Source organism: Patiria miniata, unplaced genomic scaffold (assembly GCF_015706575.1).
Source record: "Patiria miniata isolate m_02_andy unplaced genomic scaffold, ASM1570657v1 HiC_scaffold_5, whole genome shotgun sequence".
Lineage (NCBI taxonomy): Eukaryota > Metazoa > Echinodermata > Asteroidea > Valvatida > Asterinidae > Patiria > Patiria miniata.
In genome coordinates, this window is record NW_024037072.1 from 35,737,203 (window position 1) to 35,759,746 (window position 22,544).

Consider the following 22,544-nt stretch of genomic DNA (forward strand, 5'->3'; position numbering starts at 1 on the left):
GCTCACTCAGGGCCTAACCTTCCAATCCATGATGTTAGTCCCACATCAAACAAATTGTAACACAAATAAATAAATCAAAGATACATGATAGCTGGCCCACAATTAAAATCAAGACATCAAAACATCAACACATTAAATGCACAGTAAGATGTACAATAAGACGAGATATAATTTGAGACAGGCTCACTCTGGGCCTGACTAATCAAACCGTGATGGTGCTAGTCCCACAACAATATTAATGTCAAATACCATGCCGGTAGCCCCACACAAAAACAAAACATCAAAACAATAAATGCACAATTGGATGAAACGGGCTCACTCTGGGCCTGACTTTTCAATCTACGATTGTAGTCCTACATTAAGGGCGAGACGTGGGCCTCTTAAAATTACTTACAGTTAGGTTCATGTTATGGTTAATGTGAAGTCCTTAATGTGGCCCCATGGTGTAATGGTCAGCACTCGAGACTTGGGCGAGACATGAGTCTTTAACATGGTCCCATGGTGTAATGGTTAGCACTCGAGACGTGGGCCTCTTACATTTACTTGCAGCTAAGTTCATGTAATGGTTAATGTGAAGTCCTTAACATGGCCCCATGGTGTAATGGTTAGCACTCGAGACTTTGAATCTCGCGATCCGAGTTCAAATCTCGGTGGGACCTTTTTTTTAATACAAAATTGATGTTTTGGCTTTTTTAACACAACATTTTAAAGAAAAGTGAAGTGTTGTTTAAATTCAAGCCTTTGCAAGTTGTATGATGACATGAAGATGCAATTGGGCAGTTGTAAACTAGTTATATCCACCACAAGATCTAGTGAACTATAGACTTGTTTGCGTTGGACGCACAAAACCAGCAGCGGCGATATCTTGTTAACATTGAAGAGGAAGGGATGGGGTACTGCAGCAGATGGGGGAATCAGTAAAGTAGGGGAGGGATCTTACTCTGGCGGAGCTGTTCAAACATTTATGTATATCCACACAAACACAATGTCCATAAGCGTATATTATACGCCCATTCCCGCAATACTCTGTTGGAAAAACTTGCAATACGTGAAACAGGCGCGACAAACAAGCAATATCTTATAGAGCTTTACATCATTTTGAACAGTACAGTGCACATTAATAAATATGTACATGTACATTGGTTGAAACACGGATCCTAGACACCAGGATAAACGACTGTTCTGAGCTCCAGTACAAAATGCACCCAGTGGACTTGCCTTAATTGGTTAGACGCGTGATAACGGGCATTAATACCCGTTTGCGCGTAATCGCGAATTTTCCAGATGTGCCATCGTGTTGGGTTTTTGCACGACATCTAAAACGGAAATATTCATAAAACTGTAGGCTAAGTAAAACTACTTCTTATTTAAGATACAATTGTTCCAAATTATTTTTAAAATAAATACTTCAGGATATAACAGATGGTATTGTGCAGTTTTTGTCGTCATAGATGAAGTATTTACCCGGGAAATAAACGTCAAATTTCGAGGAGAACACCGTTTACCCAAATTTCGTTTTTAATTAGGCTTTTATTAAAAAGTTTTAGAGAGATAGGATGCCGAACCGATGAAACAAAAGCGACATTTCATTGTTCATCTTAAAGCTAAAGATATTGTGCCCGGCATTACCATGGTTATGTAGTTATCACTTATCAGAATTCAATAATAAAGACCAAAAACGTAGACTCATGAATATTCAAAAATATAATTCGCTGGCTTGACAGACTTCGAGGCCAGATCGGGCATAGAGCCTTGCAAATCTGAAAGCCACCGCGCGCAGTGGTCTTTGTTGAAAAGTATTTGCCACCAGTACAGGCCGTTATCACTCGTCTAACCAGGAGTTGGGCCGAGTCGTTTATCCTTGTGTGTAGGATCCGTGGTTGAAATCCCCACCAATTTGGATCAAAGTGTGTCCTAATGAATATTCATTTCGATTTCGTCATCACAGGTCCAATGAATGTGCAGATCCGAAGTGCCTCCGCGACCTCCATCAACCTGAGCTGGGATGCCTTTCTTCCAGCCGGCAGTGACGGAGGACATTACGTGGTGTATTTCACAAGCCAGTATACGGAGACTATATCCGGATGGCCTGGAGTTATCGAGGTCAGGCAGCTCATGCAAACTTTAATATGCAAATATTAGTTTATTTTTACGAAGTTTTTTTTCGGAAGAAAGAAAAAAATTCGAGAGAATTTGTCGTCCTACAATACAGGTTCAGCTTAGGATAAAACATGTATATAAAAACTTTATTATTGTCATGCATATGTGAAGGGGTTATGATAATTATAAATATTAATATATAAATGGTACCTTAGGGTGACAATCCCATTGAGTTATGCATAAACAAAACCCAACAAAAACCCTCCTATAACCGCATTGGGAAATAACCCCCCTCCCCAATTATTTTTATTATAATATTCTCGACCTAAGGAATCTTTTTAAGCATTTTGCGGCAGAACAGTTTGTTCTAGAAATTCAGTTAAATCACTGGGGAGAAACAAACATGTCTCCCTAATGACCAGTGTCTCCCTAATGACCAATGTCTCCGTAATGTACCATAAATGTCTGCCTGCTACTCAACACATTTTGTCTGCATATGTTTTTCTGGGGATACATCACGCTAACTTGAGCTAAATTCTTTTGCCCATAGAATGTCCCCAAACACGCCATTGAAATTTTTTGGGAGTAGGCCTACATGATTTAAGACCTGCAAGTTCGTAGTCGCGGGGCTCTGATATTGTTGCGTCGGCTCTGATATAGTCTTCTTTTTAGTCTTTCGAAGAAATCTTTCTTGAATTATTACTTCTTTTCAATATATTTCGTAATTGTAGTGGTTATTGGTCCCCATAGAAACGTCGTCAGTGTAAGCACCCACCTTGAGATGTGGAAAAACTATGTTTTTGCAGTTGGTTTTCTTGAACTAGTCACCAAAACGAGAAATATTATTAAAAGCCTTCAATAGTTTACACCCGCACGATGACTCATTGTAACTTCAAAAAGTACACTAAGTTCCTGGAACACCCTTGGCATTAGTAATTTTCCCAATCTTCATCAGATACTGTAGATAATGCATACGCGCTAAATTCAGGCACCGCTCATCTGTCACTCACCCATCTGGCATGTTGATTCCCCACCAGACAAATAATCATGCCAACAGAAAAATATAATGGTGCAGCAGATTGAGTTTCAATTCCTCGGACGACCATTCAGTTTTGTTGTCTAATGTTCAAGGATTAATATTTGGAATATTTAAGGGCTGGCATCTCATCTGTCTCCAAGGGGAGTCGAGTTGACAAATGCCTAAGCGATTTCGCAGATGCACCTGAACAGGTGAAAGGCATTCCAGATTGCGCGCAATGTATTATGGCCAGCTCCAAAGCGTTACCGATCAATTGAACTTCCTTTCTTTCTTTACATTCATTTGTTCACTTGCAATCATATAGCTTGCGTGATCATAAACAAAGCTTGGAATCAAGGCACCTGAGGTCCTCTTTTTAAGCACTAGCAGGAGCTTCCACATGTGGTCTGTTTGTCTGCCTGTCTGTCTGTCTGTCGTGGTGTCTGTCTATCTGTCCCGGAAAATTGACAAAAAGTATGGTGTGCCATATGTGCCATCGGCGTCGCATTTTTCGGCGGCGCAGTTTTAAGCTCTGGCAGTGATCACTTTGATCGATTTTATGCAAGACTTTCATACAAGACTTCTTGCAACACGACCAGAGAGCTTATTGTGCACTCGTACTTGGAGGAGACACTTAATGGGTTTAGTTAAGATATAAAACAATTTTAGCAGGGGCACACGGGCGGCACAATCCTCAAGCAGAGGCTGGGGCGTGTCCCTCTCCTTTTTTCATTTATACACTTCACTATAGCAGGAACCAACTAGTTACAGAAAATTCCAACCAAAGGGGATATAGTTCCTTGCTCGAAAACATATATATGATATAACACGGTGTTAACACTTTAATTCTCTGATACCACTGACTTAGTTGCCCCCTTTCCCCCTCCTGATATTTACAGGTAGGCAATGCTACATTCGCCTCCATACGTGACCTACAGAAGGGGTTGGCTTATTACTTCCGGGTCAGCTACAGACTCCCCAGACGGGGTATCGTTATGGAGGGACCGTTGTCGGAAGTGGCGCTACACCAGACGGGTACTCCAGGTATTACAAAGCTATTTATTTTATTTTAAATAAACGTAACTGTTACTTTTTCTTACAAAGGGAATGTCAGCCTAAAACTTAAGGATGACAAGGATTTGAAGTCTGCAAAAAGATGTTCAATTCGCCTCAAGGACATTCGAATGTTTGGCCTTGGAATGTATTTATATTGACTTATGTTGAACTGAAATATAATACAACACGAGTGTTTTACACACCAAAAATGAATTCTGACCACGAAGGGATTCGAACCCTCAATCTTCCGATCCGAAGTCGGACGCCTTATCCATTAGGCCACGTGGCCACGTTCCTTGATTGATATTAAACTTAAGTTGAGCATTCATATGTGTATCATGGATTTCAAGAAAAGACTGGCACTTGCAGGAGCAATGTTAACAAACATCCAGACATCTCTGAAAATGAAATCTCTTTCAATCAAAACCAAATCCAGACTCCTACATTGACTTATATTCCCAGTTAGTTATAATTATAGATGCGAAGCATGGAAAATTAATTTAAAACCCCAGATACTCAAAGAATAAACTCCTTTGAGGCGGTGCTACCGCCTTATCTTGCAAGTGGCATGGACAGAAAGAAGGACAAATGCATCGATTCTAGCCAAATTTCAAGGCAAATTAGAGGGGAAAAGATCAAGAGGCCGACCCAAAGCAACCTGGGGAGACAACATCAAGGACTGGACCGGACTCATCATCCACACAGCAGTTTGACGTGCCCAAGATCGCCAATCCTGGTGATGCACTGCAAAGTTGGCTGCCACCTACTGTCAGAGGACGGCACCGGATATGGATGTTGCATCGGGTTAAGCGTAAAAATTACCAACGCCCTGGAATGAATACGAGGCATCAACAAGTGCGGATCCACAAAACAAAACTTTTTGTATATACGAATTCTAGATACGGATTCTGGATGCTCTTTGGTGCGATCTGAGGCACTTTCTGACCACTTTAACCAAATCTTTTCGAGGAAAGGATGGTGGTGTGCGCAGTGCCTGCCTTTATTGCGACGTCACTTAAAAACGGGGGTTCGTCCCCCCCCCCGGATCTGCCCTTGGGCATCAACAGTCTATCCAAAGACAGGCGTATATTGTTGGATTGTTGTACATTTACCCAGTTATTTAGGCCATGTGACTAAAAGGCAATCATATTTTGAATTGTTTGTGTATCTAGCACCGACGGGAGGCTGTGAGCACGATGCCACGCATTACGACGAGGGCCAAACCATCCAGCAAAGCTGCGACACCGTGTGCGATTGCCTGCTAGGCCGTTGGATATGTAGGCCCAGGAGTTGCCCGCCCTCTCCCGACGTGGTACTGTACAACCCGATCAATTGCCGTGAAGTCCCACACCCTGACGACCCACACTGCTGTCAGATGATCGAGTGCGATGAGGGACCATCTGAACCATTGAATCCAGGTATCATTCACTTTTTTTTCTGCAACTAAGTATAGTCACTGACCATAACGCCCATACGAAATGGTTCTCTGAAAATCCTCCATGGGGCATGCATCTGATCTGGTGAAATTAAATAGATTAAAAGAAAGAAAAGAAAATTCACTTTTGGGGGGGGATTTTTTTTTTGGGGGGGGGGAAGAAAATCCTAAGGGGTTGGGGTTGGGGAATCTTGCCTACAGGACTCGTACCTCGAAGGACACCATTCTAAACCACTAGACCCGAAATCAAAACCTTATAAATTATCTGAAATCATGTGATATGTTATTTCAATCACATGATATGTCTCACGCATGCGTATTATTATAAGTGACTGTACCCGTTTGCAGAAGAAAGCATCCAGGCCATTCAGAGGGTCGCCATTGTGAAAGGTTCTCTGTGGTTTGATTAATAGTTTTATAAGCATGGCCGTCGCTAGACTAATTTTAGGGGTAAGGTGTAAGTACAATATGGCCGACAGACCACGACTGGCAATAACGAAGCCAGAAAGCAGTTTTAATTTGCCGACGGCCGGAGATTTGTCAAGGGGATGGGTTGACATCATTAGGTGGACGGGAGTAGACATGATCTTTTTCACAAGAACGATGAACGATAATAACCCCACACTATCTCTAAGGAGCAACGCCTCCGAGGCCAGTCGATTAAGTTATTGTAGCTATTCAAAGGTGGCATTTTAGTGACATTCAACTGATATAGATTCGGGTGTTCGAGAATCAACTTTACAGTCCAACCCGCCGATGTCACTCCAGCAGGTGACGCGTTTGACGATGCCTGAGAGACACGGAGGTTTTCATCTCTGGCTCAAGAACTAAACCATTTTACTGCTTTTCCCTAAATGCCATAACCAATTTGAATTGCATGAAACGTTGCCATATATTATTGGAGTCCACGTACCATAATAGGCTTACCAAACTCCTGCATTCATGGCAATGCAGATATAGCTGTGGTTTAGAAAAGCGTATAGGCTAGGTCTACCCGTTGAATCGATTTCATAAGATGTTCAATATTGTGACAAAGAATGTGTAAAGGGAGTTCAGGCAGGTGGCTTGTCTCATACATCATGTATTCTGCAAACTCTTTTAATTCCCCCTCCACCATCAAGCTGACTGTACCCGCAATGATGTGGTTCATCGCCACGGTGAGACCTATTACCTCGGCTGCGAGGAGGTATGTCACTGCGATAATGGCGTGGAGTCATGCACACAGCGCTGTCCGGAGGCAGGCTCCATGCTACCGGACAGTTCGTCTTGCCCGCAGCCCCAGCTGAACACCCCGCCGGACGGCGAATGCTGCCCCTACTGGACATGCCCGCCGCCTCGTGAGTATACCTCCCGAGTGATTCTTGTTGAATTTTGCTCAAAAGCACACCCCTCCGAAAAAAAAGAAAATATTTTATTGTAGTCTGATATGACTAACAGACATTTCGGTGTATGAGGGTCAGTTGGATGCAACTGAACATCAATCAAAATACTTAGGTGCCTTTTTTCCAGAATTGATTGGAAATCTACCGTGAATGTTAATCAAGTCAGAGCTGAAACGATTGTAGCATTTTCCTTAGCTATGAGATCTCACATCAGTTTTCACGAACTAGAAAAAAGGTCAGTACTTTGACTAGGCCATCACTAGTATGTTGTTTAAACAGGTCTGGGTTAAGTGTTTCGTATGCCCTATAGGAAACAATGGTTGTGTTTCATAGGCCCTACTCCACCGGCACAAAATTCGCGCTCTTGGAGCAATATTAGGCATATAATGGATGAGAAGTCTGTAACATTAACATATTTGAATTCTACCTGCACCGGGAGCTCTTTCATTTTATGTGCAAATAAAATCTTAATTTGCAGTCCATAAAATGACACAGTGTTCTTAGGAAAGATCCGGATAGGATGAAAAACACCCTTTTACCATTTAGATTTCAGGTCAATCCAATCAGTAACTGGTATGCAGCAGCATTCTCACATAGTTCTTCCCCGTGTGCGCATTTGCAATTTTTATTTCATGATGCCGTGATGGTTTAACATGATCGACTCTGACACAAGCTCTTCCACATGATGATAACCGGTTTATAACACTACTCCCTTGGTTTTTCTCTGTGTTATCTGTAGCGGGCTCTTGCGAGATGAACGGCAACACGTACGAGGAGGACGAATACTTCGACATCGGCTGCAGCATGCGTTGCCAGTGTAAGGCCAACTACGTGGCGTGCTTGTCCCGGTGTCCCTACGACTTCCGCGCGCCCACTGAGGACTGCCCGGAGCCCAAGCAGGTCCAGGTACCCGGCGAGTGCTGCATGCAGTGGGAATGCCCAACCGCCTGTGAGTGCCAAAATTGTGTAGAATCCAAAGGCGAAAACCTACCGCCTCTGACTGACCGAGTCAATTTACAGACACAATGAGTTGACTGAGCCACTGAGTACTCTCAATATGTTTTTCCAGAGTGAAATTTCACTTTGTCACCCACTTAATACCCAGGATCTTAGCAATTTAGAATGAAAACTGGCGTTGATCGGAAAAGGTTTGATAAAATACATCAATGGAAACTCAATCTATTCGATTGAATCAAATTCCCGCTATGCGTCTTGCCCTTGGTTTCAGTTAGACTTGAGTGAATTTCACTCTCGAAAAAATACCCACAAAAAAAACCAACAGAAAATACAATATATGTCCTAAACTGAGACTCAAGGGTGGATCCAAAACTCAATTTTGTGGTTTTTTTTATGGGGGGGGGGGGGCTAAAATATTTCCCCCAAAAAAAGTGGCTCCGAAAATTACAACGAGTGGGGTTCGGGGCCCGCTTAAGGGCCTCGAAGTTTGTTGGATTCTATAGATGCTCTGTGGTGCGATCTGAGGCAATTTCTGACCACTTTTACCATTTTTTTTAAAGGAAAAGATGGTGGTGCACGAAGTGCCTGCCTTTATTGCGACGTCACTTTAATAAACAAATTGCGTTCGGTTTTTTGGGGGGCATGGCCGCCGTTTCCCCCTCCCCCGGATCCGCCCTTGCTGAGACTTTCGGGTTGAGCTTGACTAGTATTTTCTTCCATAGAAAATCATTACAGAGAATAAGGCAGTGGGGCAAGTGAACTCTTAGAGCAGAAAAAAAAATCGAAGTGGAACAACAAAGAAGGGGTAACTTCCCAAAGAGAGTTGGTTGGAAGATGAATGACCATAGAAATATTGAGATATTGTTTTTGTCCCTCCCTGGATGTGGTAGAATAGTCCGAATACGCTTCATCCGCACTTTCTCCCATTGAACTGAGTCCTTGCAATGGCAAAACAATTCTATGCCCTGTAATATACCAGAAATAGAATAGTCTGGAATGTTAAAGAGGTGACCAATGGGGTATCCAGTCTCTTGATGCTGGCAGCCGATTGGTTAACCATGGAATTGCTTTTTGGAACTTTTTATTCTCCCCAACATACTGTACACCAACATCTCTGAAAACGTAAGATATACCACCCGATCCAACTTTCCACTGTCCTTAATAATGCCAGGCTTTAACGTCAAAAAACCACGTGACATGCATGCCGGTAACATCCGAGGGCGCATAGCATATATATTACCGCCGCGCTTCTAACGTGGCTTTGTGATGTACAAGCCTCGCTTAACGACGATGGGTAGTCGAATTGGCTAGATATATCATATAAGGCGAAGTGTATGACTTGTGATCCTAGATGTAGAATTTTGGTTAATTTATCTCTGATGTTAATGCACCTTATGGAAGTTGAATCTTGACGTTGAGGTTGACGTTAAGGAACTATGCCTTTCACCTCTTATACTCCTGTTGGAATCGTATTTTGCGTGTGGACGGCATGGGTGGCCTGTGCATGTGCGTAAAGCGCTCGCCTCTCACCAAGGTGACCATGGTTGGAATCCTGGCCGCGGATCACATGTGAGTAGAGTTGTGCGTTGGTTCTCTCCTGTGCCACGATGGTTTTTCTCCGGGCCGATCTCAGGCTGTGCTCCGTGGTCATATATGGGTCGATGTGGCCGGCAGCCATAATTATTTAATAATCAATGACGCCTCAACGATTCCATGTGTTTTTGCTGGGCATTTTACGGGTAATCATGATGAAACCATGGTACATATGACTGGTCATGATTAGCGATTTTACGTATTGTACAATTTTCTGTATATAACCTTGGTTATCAAATGTAAACAACGCAAGAAAATGTTCATTATTTAATTTATCCTTCCTTCTTTACTTTTCCCCACCGGTCTGGTGCCTAGCGTTAACCTTGAAAGACCCGCTCAGCTGTCATACTTGGCTAGGAAAATAATGATAAAAGACATGAAATGCAAAATCCGATTGTGACATATTGCCGAAACATTCCTAGTATAAATCTCCATGGACAGAAAAACAATCTGCACCGGGACGAAAAGCCGATCTGCGGGTTCAAGGCAGAGTGCGCACATCCGCCGATCAATCACACTATCTCCCGGGACCCAATACCGCTAGTCCCCGGTATAACCACGCCATTCCACTCCGTGGTTCCTGCGGCCGACTATTGAGTAATGTCATTATTTGAAATATAAGCCCGCGTCAAAAAGCTGGCACGTACGGCAAAAATGTGGGGGAGATGTAGAAAGAGCTCTCATGGGCCACACAAAAATGACAAGCGGTCCCACTCAAAGAAATGAGCCTCGGAATTCTGGTGTTTTTGTGGACGTATAGCCTACTTAACGCAGACTGGATTTCCTGAACACGACCTTGCCAATAACTTATGTTCCAACAGTTAAACTTAAATACAGGTTTGGGATTTTCAAGTCAAATAATCTGTCGAAAATGCCTTCATGAGTTACATATACATGTAAAGGTGGTTCATACTCTCTTTTTCTACCTGGAGTTGATTTCTTTTCGTTCGTTTGTTTTTGATTAGCACACTCTGTTAATATTTGTTTGATATTACGAATAACTTTATTTTGAAACATATCGGATATCCCATGCCAAACCAGGACATAGCATAGTTTTTACTTCACCCATTATGCATAAAATGTGAATGAGAAATCGTACTAAAAGGATGCAGGGGAAAAGTGTTTTTTGGCATGGTCACTGAAGTATTTTTCTTTCGTCAGTTGAATCTTATTTTACTGATTTTACTGACTCTATGAACAGCCTGTTGTGCCGCTAGGCGTCTCATAATGTACTGGTGTGATTAAATGTTATTTATGCTCTGACAAAAAATTACCCAAAACATTGCATCAACAGCCGCGACCACGGACTGTGTCTACTTCGGCTCACTGGGTAACATCACCATGGCCAACGGTGAGTGGATCGACGAGGGTTGTGACCAGCGGTGCCTGTGCGACCACGGCAGCTTGGTCTGCATGCCGGTCTGCGTCTCGCCCTCTCCCCCGTCGCCCACGCCGCTCTGCCCCACGCCGGTCATCACCAAGCTACGGAGCGAGGACTGCTGCGAGGTGATTGCCTGCCACGATCCCAAACAGCGTGAGTTCGTTGATCGGAGTGGTTACACCTGACAACAAAAAATAGGGACCAAAATGGCGCGGGTATGGGAGACATTATAGTCGCTCGAAAAAGTTACCTGTTAAATCATCGTTTTATGTGGTTAGTGAATAGGCCTTTTGGGCACACTACCGACATTCGACAATGGGCGTTTCATATCAAAATGTTGAGATAGATTTGTGAGCCCAGTGAAATAACCACAAAAAAGTTGATGTAATCGGCAAATTTTCCCAACGGTTTCCATTGCTCCCTATTAGTGGACGAATGCTGACGAGGGGTGTACGTAGGAGTTTAACAAATTGGGGTTCACAAACATGAATTATACAAAGACCTACACAAACGATATGTCTTGAAATAAAGTCCAAGTTCAACTTGAGTTTGTTAGTAACTAATTGCATTATTTTGGACATTCATGTCATAACCTACTAAAAAAAGCTTTCTATTTTGTAGCAACAAAACCAAAGTAACATTTCTTGAATAGTGCAACAACATCCCCAAACGTCCGAAAACAATTATATGCAGAAATGGCTACCAACCAATAATGTTTTTAATGACATTTGCGTATTCAATCTTCCATACATGTTGTAAAATGTGATTGTTGTTTTGGTTTGCCGTAGTGCTGCAATTGACCAAGTTTAAACTTTGACTGTAATTTTGTGAATGCCAGAGAGTCCTAACGTTGTACGTGATGTGTCGGTGTTTTCTTTCAACGACACATCCATCACCGTGGCCTTCGCCCCGCCGGCAAATGACGAGCTGCTCTCCAGTCTAGACGGTTATATCATCCAGTACACGGACAGTGCTCAAAACGTCAACCCCGAAACCTGGAAAAAATACCGAAAGGTAGGCTTGGCAATCACGAGAAACCAGTCATTCGTTTTATGTCTTAAGGCACTTCGAACTTTAGGCACTTAGTTTTAACAGATGCACTAAAGCTAAGAAAGCCTTGAAAGATTCCTTGAAATAGGACAATGAGCTTGGAACTTAGAAAATGAGCGTAGGATAATTTAGAAGTGGATGTTACACTTGTACCAAAGCTAAAAAAACCACTGGAGAGAAGGCAGTAAAGGCAGTTTAAATCATGGAAAAAGAGAACCATGTTAAAGCTTAAAGAATTATGAAATCTTATGGTGATTCGAACCGGGGTCACTGAAGGTAAAGGTTGAACGAGGCAGGCAAAGTTACTGTCAAATTTAGTTACTATCAAATTAAACGCTTTGACCTGCAATAATATAGTGTCTTTTTAGCGTGCCGTCTGCGTATTCGGCTAAAATGATGAAAAGGAGAATGAACTCGAGATAGGGTGGACCACCTTTCTCAAATTAAGTTATTTGCACATTTCTTTGCACAGTTAGTATAGTGGCCCTGCGTAACTATCTGTACATTTATCTTCATAATCAAGACTTTCAACGGATAAACCTCATTTCTTTTGAATGGGTTTCCTGTTTGTAAGGCCTATCGGGATGCATTTTTCTAGCATAACAGTTACGAAACCCTTAAAGAAAAAACTTCATGTTGTATTTGCAGGATTTCCCAGCCGGTATTCGAGTCCGCGGCCATATCATTATTGAGATCACAGGCTTGTCCCGACGGACCACATACTATCTGCAGATCAGAGTCAGTATACCAGACCGTATGGAGCCCAGATGGCCCAACACGCTCCCAGCTACTGACACCATTGTGGTGACCACCGTGGAAAACGCTCGTACGTTGCCTGGAGTTTTCATGCATTTGTATGGCAGTTTAATTTAATTTAACTGTCCAATGGGAATAAAACAACATACGAACACAGATTTGAAGCTAAACAACCCAGAGCTTAGTGTCAGTAAGCGCGCCGTCTGTATAGTTCTACACGAATTGCCGCTTATTTTCACCAATAAGGTCAGTTATCGTGCCAAAACGTTTAAAAATGTTACTTTGAAATAACGTAAAATGATAAAAATAATTAGAATAATAATAATGGTTCGTTGTAGAGACATTCTCATAGACTTGTTCACAAACAAAAACCTTGCCGTAACCCTATTTGAAAATACATATACTCCCCCTTCCCAAACTTTTTAATTGTACTTTTCTTGACCTAATGAATCGTTTTAAACATTTGCCGACATTAAAATTCGTTCTAGAAGTGGAAGTTAAAGCATTAGGGAGGCCCCTAGACACTGAAATGTCTTCCTAATGACCAATGCCTCCCTATTGTAAACTAGCTTATAACAAAATGTCTCCCTAATGTGTCAGTTAATGTTGTTTTCGTTAGGTGTAAATATTATGCAATAGATTCTTGTGCCTTTAAAAGATAGCTTATGAAACCGCACAGCAGTCGGCAATTTGCTATATGTTCAAGACTTCAGTATATTGTCAAACCATTCGAACTGTTACCTACTCTTCACTATTCTTAGGGCAACTGCTCGAATCTTAAGGCAACAAAACCTAGTTCTCCCTTCCCGATCTTTTCACGTAGCACAGCCCTGCACGTACAAGAGCCAGGTCTACCAGCACAGCGAGCGCTTCTACGACGGCTGCGAGTCTTCGTGCGAGTGCAAGGCCGGTAGGACAATATGCCGTGAGCGGTGCCCGGTAACGGAGCTGCTGCCGTCCTACGTCTGCCCAAACCCCCAGCGAGTGGTCGTGGAGGGCCAGTGCTGTCCAGAGTGGAGATGTCTACCAAAAGGTTTGCAGCTTTGCAAGGTCCAGATTCGAGCCAGTGCTAAGCACTTGCTCTCAGCTGATTTTTGCTCAGCACGTACATTTGCTCAGCAATATTTTGTGCTTAACGGCTCCACGATTCTAGACCGGTAGTGTGTGTCATCAGTTCTGATATCTCCAAGGGCTTTGTAATTTGCAATGTATCACAATTTCTAGCCGCTTAATAAGTCCCATGCAGGCTATATTGCTCACAATGTGTGTGCACAGCACAGATCAGCTGAGAACCCTTCCGACAGTGTATAGCGAATGGAATTTTTGCCGATAACTTTAGCTGATCAATTTTGTTTTGGTGCATAGCAAATTATGTGCGAAGCGAATTTGGAATTGAGGTGCTTGATCAAAATGTAAAACCAGGAATCAATCGGCAAAGGTAATAGAGAAAGGAAAAGGACGTGGATTTTTACTATTTTTTAAATGATGTTTTCAATTTGTTAACGCACTCTATATGAAGAAAGAACTGTTTTACCGTATCAATCAAACTGGGCCTTTACAAGCAGCGAAAAGCTAATTTGAAAAGTCAGTGCGCCGAGCGAAGAAGGTCGTCCAGTTATTATGGATGATCTCGTCATTACAAGTTTAATCAAGGAGCCCTGCGGGTTAGAAAGTTAAGAATCACCAGGTGTGTCCTGCAGGGCTAGTTCCACGAATATGACGCTGGGGATTTGTCATGAGAATTGCTGCGGTTAAGAAACACATGGATTTTGGGTGACTTGTTGAGAGGCGAGTTCTACGAAAGCCGCAATTCACCTTGACTTTTAAGTACAGTGTACTCTGAAACACTCTAATGAAATTTGACTAGAAAACAGTCAAACTTGCTCCCAGCTGACCCTCTCTGTAGTCTGCTAGGTGCAGGACTGACTGTTTGGTAGTCAAATCTATCTAGGTGTTTTTACAATTTGAGGATTGTTTTGCGACAGTCCGGATTGACTGATAGGCCTGTCTCATAACCCATTCCATTTCTCAAAGGTAGGCCTACTCACAGTAAGAGGTCTCACTGGAGCTTTTAAAAGAACCGATGTCAAGGTTGCTCACCTTTCGAGTGATAACAAGTATCTTATCTGCTTCAGATAAGGCTGTATTTCAATCTCTCCTTATATTATAGTCCAAGTATATTTGGAATCAAGAAATACTCTTGATTGTTGATATTTTCTGAATGGGTGCACAAGCGTTTAAAAGGAAGGACAATTGGCTAATATTTTTACCAGTTTGGCCGGCAAGAAGAGTCTAATGTTGACAGAATTTTTTTTTTCAAATAAGTGAATACACATGTGCTTGACCGGTTGTACACAAGTCCGTTTAAGACCGGCTGATGATAGCTCGAGCCGAAGGCGAGCGATGTTATTAGCGACCAGGCCCGCAGCCGGTCTTAAACAGACTTGTTTAATACCGGCCAAGCACAAATTATTCCTATTCATAAATACTTTTTTCGGTCGAAGAGTGGAAACAAATAAAACAGAAATTACAACGATTTTGTTCAACTTTTTTACTTCATATTTTTGAAACGCCCCTTTATGGTATGTGCCTCTCGCGAGCAGTCGTAAACAACTTCTTGTTGTCTTTGGTGTGTTTTACAAGTTTCATAATTATTGAAAATCATGTTTGCTTGCCTCAACCTCGCGTGGATCCGCTTCATGCAGAAAAACTAACGGAGAAATACATACCCTACAACACTTACTCGTATATTGATTGTGTACATAGTTTCAACATGAGTAGCGCCCCAAGCGTCCATTGGTGTGTCTCTCCCCTACATTCAAGGCAGGAACATTTCAGGACTTTTGGATTCGAATAATTCTATCCTTCACACTCTGTACTGGACGATGGAACATTATCTTCCTTAGATGACACAGTATTTTCAGCCTTAGTGTTTCTTCTTCTTTTTGCTACAAGATGGTGACTGTTCGCATGGTGGCAATATATACTTAAATGGCATGCAGTGGCGTCAGGGATGCGATCTGCGCTGTTCGTGTGACTCGGGGGAAGTCTCGTGTCACAATCTGTGTAGCACCACGCCCCCAGCGGCCACATCTGACTGTCCCTACCCAGTTCAAGTCAGCGTACCAGACACATGCTGCAAGGAGTGGCTGTGCTATGATAGTGAGTCCATATCTCATAGTCATACATTTTCCATTGCGTTAGGGGAGGGGCGCCCTCAAGCGTCACAAAGGGAGTTTGTAGCGAAGGTAGTGGAAATAAATGTATTGGAGATTGAAAAGGGTTGCGATTTAGACAATTAAAAAGCTATGATGTCCAGATTTCCTTTTGCATTCAAAAACTTAAACCCCAGGAATGAAAAGTGTTTTCATTTTTGCTTCTTCAAAGGTCCCGAGTAATTATTTTAAGAACTGATTCGTAGCAGACACAAGTTTACATTCGGCAAACATCAAATTTCTACAGAGCTATTGGACACCATTTGCAAGACAAATATGTATTTTTGCCGATTCAAGGAACATCAATTGTATATCTGAAGTAGGTTATTGAAAAACCGAGCTGTTGAAATTTCAGCTGAGTAGACCTCATAATTTGACTTTCACCCTCTAATTGTGGTCTTTTGATCCCCACTTTGTCACCAAAGTAAAATAATTCTCATTCACGGATATGTAATCGACTGCAAACTACATTAATTTCAGTTAACTTGGGGCAGTAATTGAAAAAAACCCAGTCATTCTATTCTCACGTTGGCTTCGTCCTAAACATTGCAAGAAACTGATGATAAACTCTTCTCGAAATGGACAGCATACCATTCGCAATGATTTCACAGGATACTTGATTCTATTTTACTCATAATCAAGTAAGATATTTCATTATTTGCAATATTATTTTTAATGTTTGAAAATGGGTCCAATTAACTTTAAAACCCACTACCCACAGACTCTCTGCTCGTTTGGACATTTCACGTCAAACTGACAGCCTTTACCATACGTAATTTCATTTAGCCGCCCTGTTTCTTTTAATTCTTCCCTCAGCGCCGCAGCCAGCCCACGGACCCATCCCCTCTCTTTCCGTCCCCCTGTCCTCCTTCCAGATGAACATCACTGCCAAGGAAATCTCGGCCTATCAGGCCACCATCTCCTGGCCCCCGATGACGGACGTCCAGCGCCGGTATATAGCTCGCTTCCGTCTCAAGTACAAGGAGCTGTCATATGGCGTGAAGGATTGGGCCACAACCGTTGAACTTAGGTAACGTGGCCCTGGCTAAGCTACTCTAAGTAGCTTACCCATTCAAAGACGGAAATTGTGAAAGTCTGAAGGGCATAGTAAGCAGATCTTGGAAAGTAGGAGGGGTGACCAATACCAGACAGCAAGTGTGGTTTTCTCCCTCCCTTAAGTTTTTGTACTGGCGTTTCTCCGTTTCTCCATAAGGACAGGATCTGGTCACTGGTCTTTGCATGACAGATCCTTCCTGCCTGCCACTAAATAAACCCTGTTTGGAATATTCTCCTAAGTGAGATCTTTGGACAACCTCATCGGGATGGCATCAAGATGTTCTGTCAGAAATCACATCACTTTTTGTCCCATTTGAATTAGTGAATATTTGATTAACTACATGTATTTTGTCGAATGTTAAGTAGTTTGTCTAATACATTTTTTGTTCATCATTTTTGATCAAATTTGTCTGTTGTATGTGAAGTGGTCATCATTAGCTGTGATGTTTTTTTCTGTTAAAAGAAATCTTGATGAATATCCTGTATTTTAAAATCATGTGTAATGTCATTCTACTCGACAACTGAAATGAATTGGCCTCAATTGTTGGATAATTAGAGGACATTGTACTGCCTTTTTTGGGAGGGGGATGCCCAAAATGCATAGCCAGGAGTTGAGCAATAATGATGTGAGTAACGCATGAGGGAGCTTGATAAATTAAAAGACCATATACACAATTTCAAATTTTCTTTAGATTTTAAGAGTGCATAGGCTACCTGTTTAGCTTTATTCCTAAATTGTCCGACCATTCACATCCGTAATGACATCCAATCCTAGCTCCTCTTCATTCAAATAATTTCTATTGCATCAGTTTACCTGCCTTTTAACCTCTGCTTCCAATAGAGCCTCGATGGTAAGCTACACGATGCTGGACCTGAGACCAGCCCGAAGCTACGTTGTGCAATTGGTGGTGCTCGTCGGGGACCCGACCGTTGCCATCCACCTACCGTCAAACAAAGTGGAGGTGGACACACTTTGGATACCGTGTGAGTTTTTATCAAACTTAATTTCTTCATAATGAAGCGTGTTTTCTTTTCAAACCCATCCTTGAAAAAATGGTTAAACAATTGCAGGACCGTGTAAGTGATATTGCAAAGAAATGTCTTTAGCACAGATAAAGTACCTTACTCCTCCTCCTTTAGTAAAACCTTAGTTAAACAATCTCTTTGCAAAATTTAAAACAGAAAAACGGGCAGGTAATTAATTTTGTACAAATCGTGTCGATGAAGTTTTTTTTTTACAAGCAAGTTATCTTCAGTGAGTTGAGAAGAATTGTTCTCAGTTTGCACGTTTTCTTTTTTTTCGTAACAATTATAAAAATTACTTTTTTTTGTTTGTTTTACCTTGCAATCGATGGGAGAAGCGTCTGATGGTAAGCTTCTGGTAAATGATTGAAGATTTATCATACATTTTCATTCTTTATTCAAAATACTTTTGTTTCTTCTTTCCATTGAGAAGACATACGTGTCTCGGAGGTATATGTGATTATAAATGTACTGAAGCAAACTTACAGCCACCAACAAACCACCAATTTGTACTTTTTTTCGGTCCTATGACAGCCAAGCCGTACCCTGGCCGGCCCTTCAAGATCGAAGCCGAAACCATTAGTACGGACTCCATCACAGTGCGGTGGACCATGCTTCCCGTAGAAATAGCCCAGCACATCATAGGCTGGCGCCTCATGGTCACGGACGCCCAGGACAGCCGGGTAGTCCTATCGGATATCGTGGAACCCACAGCTCTGTCCACCGTGGTCGGGAACCTGACGCAGGGGACAGTGTACCACCTGCAGCTGCTGGGGCTGTGGGATAACGGGACGCTCACCCGAGAGGTCAGGTCCCAGACACTGGTTGTGAAAACCAATCACGATCAAGGTGGGTTTTGCTTGCAGTAATTAAAGCTGACTCTAGCTGTTTCGTTTGTGCGTGCCGCTGGATACCGTTATGAGTATAGACCAATTCGGGCACGCTTTCAATTCAGCTTTCAATTGCACAAAAAAATGCTCAGAATTGGAATCCACAAAGGCCAGGCCATGCCATATGTCTTCAATTCACCAATTTCATGGCTCTCAGAACTCTCTCATAATTATAGAATCATTTTAGTGTATTACTTTTATTGATGAGCTCGGCGGACGGATTTTTGGCCTTTTTACACCAAGGTAGTAAACCGGGTACAACTAAAGTGGGTTAAACGCTTTTTTTACGAGACCCTTGTAGATACTTTATTAGGTCTAATAGCGCATGACTCTACCGAACCAAAATGAAAATTAAATGAGTAACGCGAGAGTTGCACGCTCCATTGTAAAATACTTCCCCATTTCTAGGTACAGGCAAGCCCGCATCCTTTTCGTCGGCTGGTGCCATAGGGGGCGCTCTCGTAGCCATCTTCGTACTGGTAGCCTTGGTCGCTATCGTGGTGTACATACGTGTGCGCAAATCCAGATACTCCAAGCGGTACGACGTGTACATGCACAACACCACCGTCAACTACGACACGGGCGCAGGCTACGAGCAAGTCTACTCCAGTACGGCATCAGGGTTAGATGAGGTAAAAGCAAGTGACCACCATGCTCGAAATGCTGAGCCGAATATCGTTGGGTTGTTTTTGGTTGTTTTGGTCGTTTGGGTTTTTTTTAACAGAGAAAAAACTGTTATTATAACGTGCTTCAAGTTCAATAACAAATTATAAATGCAGAGTAGTCCAGTCCTGACCATACCTTCAGTCTTCATTTAAGACACAATTAAGCTATTCAAACCAATGCACTTGACAAAAGCTTCCTTTAACATCGTTGACCGACTCATGATTGATTCGTGATCTCATATTAAACAATCAAACTAATACCGGATTTCAGCCTTTATGCCTAATAGAGATCACATGTGCATGTCACCTTTGGAAAACAACAAATACTCGACAACTGATTGACAGAGATACAAAAGTAGGCCTACCTCAATAAAACGAAGGATAACTTAAAAGGCGTACAACATAATGGTAATGGATACATTGCGCTAGCTTTGTATGGAGTGGGCTTGCATTCGAGTCCTTAACCTCAAGTCTGAGTCCTAGGTGTCGAGTCCGAGTCCGACTCCTGAGTCATTTGGGTCGAGTTCGAGTCCGAGTCACTAGTCTCTTAAAAATAAAATCAAGAACAAACCTGACACACACAAAACCCTCATCAGTACACGGGTAAAATAAAGCAAACATTCTAACAGTCATGCACGTAGAGAGCGGCATAATGGTTTTGCAATGGATGCCTAACTACGGAAGAACACGCACGGTATACGTATTAATATACAATTTGCTGTATCAAATACTTAAACATTATTTTGCACGAAAAACCTTCAATTTAAATTTTAAAAAGAGCATGTTACTGTCGAGTCCGGGTCACTAACATTGAGTCTGAGTTCAAAGTCCGAGTCTTTTAAGTGTCAAAAGCGAGTCCAAAGCGTCAAGTCCGAGTCCGAGTCCGATCGACTCGAGTGTGAGTCCGAGTCACCAAACATGTGACTCGAGTCAGACTCGAGTCCACTTCACGTGTTGTACATCTCTGGCAAAGTAGACAGTATTTATTTAACATAATATTATAATCAACATGCTAAATTTTCAACGATTTGATTAAAAAAGGATACATTTGCTCTCTCTACGTTATCTAACAGGACATGAAAGGAAATGGATTGACCATCCGAAGAGACAGCGAAGCGGGACTTCTGGATGCGGCGGACTAAACTGGCCGCCAGAGGCAACTGCTCTAAAGTGGTCGCCGTGTGGAGTATCAAGATGATAAATTATTTCTTTGTAAACTGACGGAGTTTGATATTATCATTAATTGTGTAGACGGGGCTAAATATACTAGTTGTGAAGGACATGAGCTTCTGACGTTATTCGGGTCGAGCTTTATAATAACTGTGAAAAGTTCTATTGGCAATCTTGAGTGGATTACATAAGTTTAAATGCGACACTTTTTAATTAATGAGTAAAGAAAATGTATATTGGTGAATGCTGTTTTTTAAATTTCATGAAAAAAATGTGTACTTCCTCCCTTCCCCTCTTGAGCGGCGTCCCAATGGACCGATCCAGTAAGCACCGCCCCATGGTGTTTTGACCAATCACAGCCGTGATTTATGTCCGACGTGCGTGCACTAAAGTCCGACATTGCGTGCACGCGCGTATGATGCGCGCGGAAGGAAAATGCAGCGTGGCAATGGAGCGGACCACGTGTTAATTTGCCCACGTGCGCACTGGGCGGAGCTTACTGGATCGGTCCATTACTTGGCTGCGGCCGGCAAGTACGCATGTGCTTATGAAAGTGGGCGAATTCGACTCCCATAAGCGCGTGTTACTGCCAGCCGTTCATTCATTTCGGACGCGGCCTTATAGTTCCATTGAAGCGTTTTGACATGGAACTGTCATTAAATCCACCAAAGATTTAAAGCTCGATATTGTCAGTTGTGGAAGCCGTAAACACTAGCAGCAAATTACCCAAAGGTTCATCGTTGTAATGCATGTAATGAAGTGAGTTGGAAGGCAACTCCTCGAAAACCTGGAACTGACTTATCTCAAAACTGCCTGCATTACAACAAAGTCAGACAATGACCATGCCGATAAAAGTTGTTTCTGACTTTGGCTTGTCCCCCTCCCCTTCGTTTAAGATCGATGGCTCTGTAGATAATCTATACAGAAACAAAGGGCTAAACGATCGTAATCGCGTAAATTTCTCGAAGACATAATGGTCTTTAACTATACCTGGTGAGTCGGCAGCACTGGCACAACCAGTGGCGTACCCAGATGGAGGGGATGGGGGGGGGGGGGGGGGACTGGGGGAACTTGCGCGCCCCTGGCGACATTGCCTGGTTTAAGAGTATATGAAAGTGTCAACCCCTCAATCGCTACCGTATACCCTGCGCGCTTTTTACCATTTCGCGAACGAAAAGGAATTGGGACCATTTTTCCTCAATAACATTACTCTTTTTATGCATCCCTGGACCTAAAACCTGGATTCGCTACTGGGTACAACAGAATGACCATGATTGTATTTTGTCCCCACAGTCCTCCCACACCGCAGCCATTAGGCCTACCTATGCGTTATAACCACCATCTGGAGGTGTTGGCATTGTATCCAGCAGAAGCAACAGCATTACAAACTACACAGTCTTTGTTATCAGACCTTAGGTACTGGTTCATGATCCGCTCCTTTGTTTTATTCCATGTCTGTCACTGAATTGAATTTGTCTGAAATAACCAAAGAGACTCCTTGTACACTGGCCATGAACAGTTTAATGTTGACCCTTTTGCAAAGGTTTTATGTTGAAGAGTTTATCATTGTGCGCTTGCATAAAACACTTCGCGTGAATGAATTTCACTTATTTGCTCTACAACAAGGGTCCCATTAGGGTCATACATGTTATATCTTTACGTTTTGAGTCCAGTTAGTAAACTTATTGTGTACCACACATACATCGATCATAGAAATAACGTAATAAAAAAGTTTGTCTTCTCTTTCAGCCTCAGTGCGCTTGTTTGCCATTTTATTGTGATCTGGATTATTTAGAA

At 42.4% G+C, this 22,544-nt stretch overlaps 1 protein-coding gene and 2 non-coding genes across 3 annotated transcripts in view; 2 read left to right on the forward strand and 1 right to left on the reverse strand.

The window, feature by feature from the left end:
• Nucleotides 1–21,130, forward strand: part of LOC119741895 — a 36,452-nt gene extending 15,322 nt beyond the window's left edge. The window contains exons 2-16 of the mRNA XM_038217832.1: nt 1,949–2,103; nt 4,018–4,162; nt 5,347–5,592; nt 6,731–6,946; nt 7,731–7,940; nt 10,836–11,075; nt 11,761–11,936; nt 12,621–12,798; nt 13,552–13,761; nt 15,684–15,890; nt 16,760–16,973; nt 17,841–17,983; nt 18,557–18,871; nt 19,321–19,544; nt 20,651–21,130. Of these exons, the coding sequence (XP_038073760.1) occupies nt 1,949–2,103; nt 4,018–4,162; nt 5,347–5,592; nt 6,731–6,946; nt 7,731–7,940; nt 10,836–11,075; nt 11,761–11,936; nt 12,621–12,798; nt 13,552–13,761; nt 15,684–15,890; nt 16,760–16,973; nt 17,841–17,983; nt 18,557–18,871; nt 19,321–19,544; nt 20,651–20,719 (2,948 nt within the window). The 3' untranslated portion in view covers nt 20,720–21,130. The remainder of the gene's footprint in view (nt 1–1,948; nt 2,104–4,017; nt 4,163–5,346; nt 5,593–6,730; nt 6,947–7,730; nt 7,941–10,835; nt 11,076–11,760; nt 11,937–12,620; nt 12,799–13,551; nt 13,762–15,683; nt 15,891–16,759; nt 16,974–17,840; nt 17,984–18,556; nt 18,872–19,320; nt 19,545–20,650) is intronic.
• Trnaq-uug lies at nt 588–659 on the forward strand. The gene has a single exon. It is a non-coding gene; the product is annotated as a tRNA-Gln (tRNA).
• Trnar-ucg lies at nt 4,391–4,463 on the reverse strand. Its single transcript has one exon. It is a non-coding gene; the product is annotated as a tRNA-Arg (tRNA).
• Nucleotides 21,131–22,544: the final 1,414 nt, after the last annotated feature.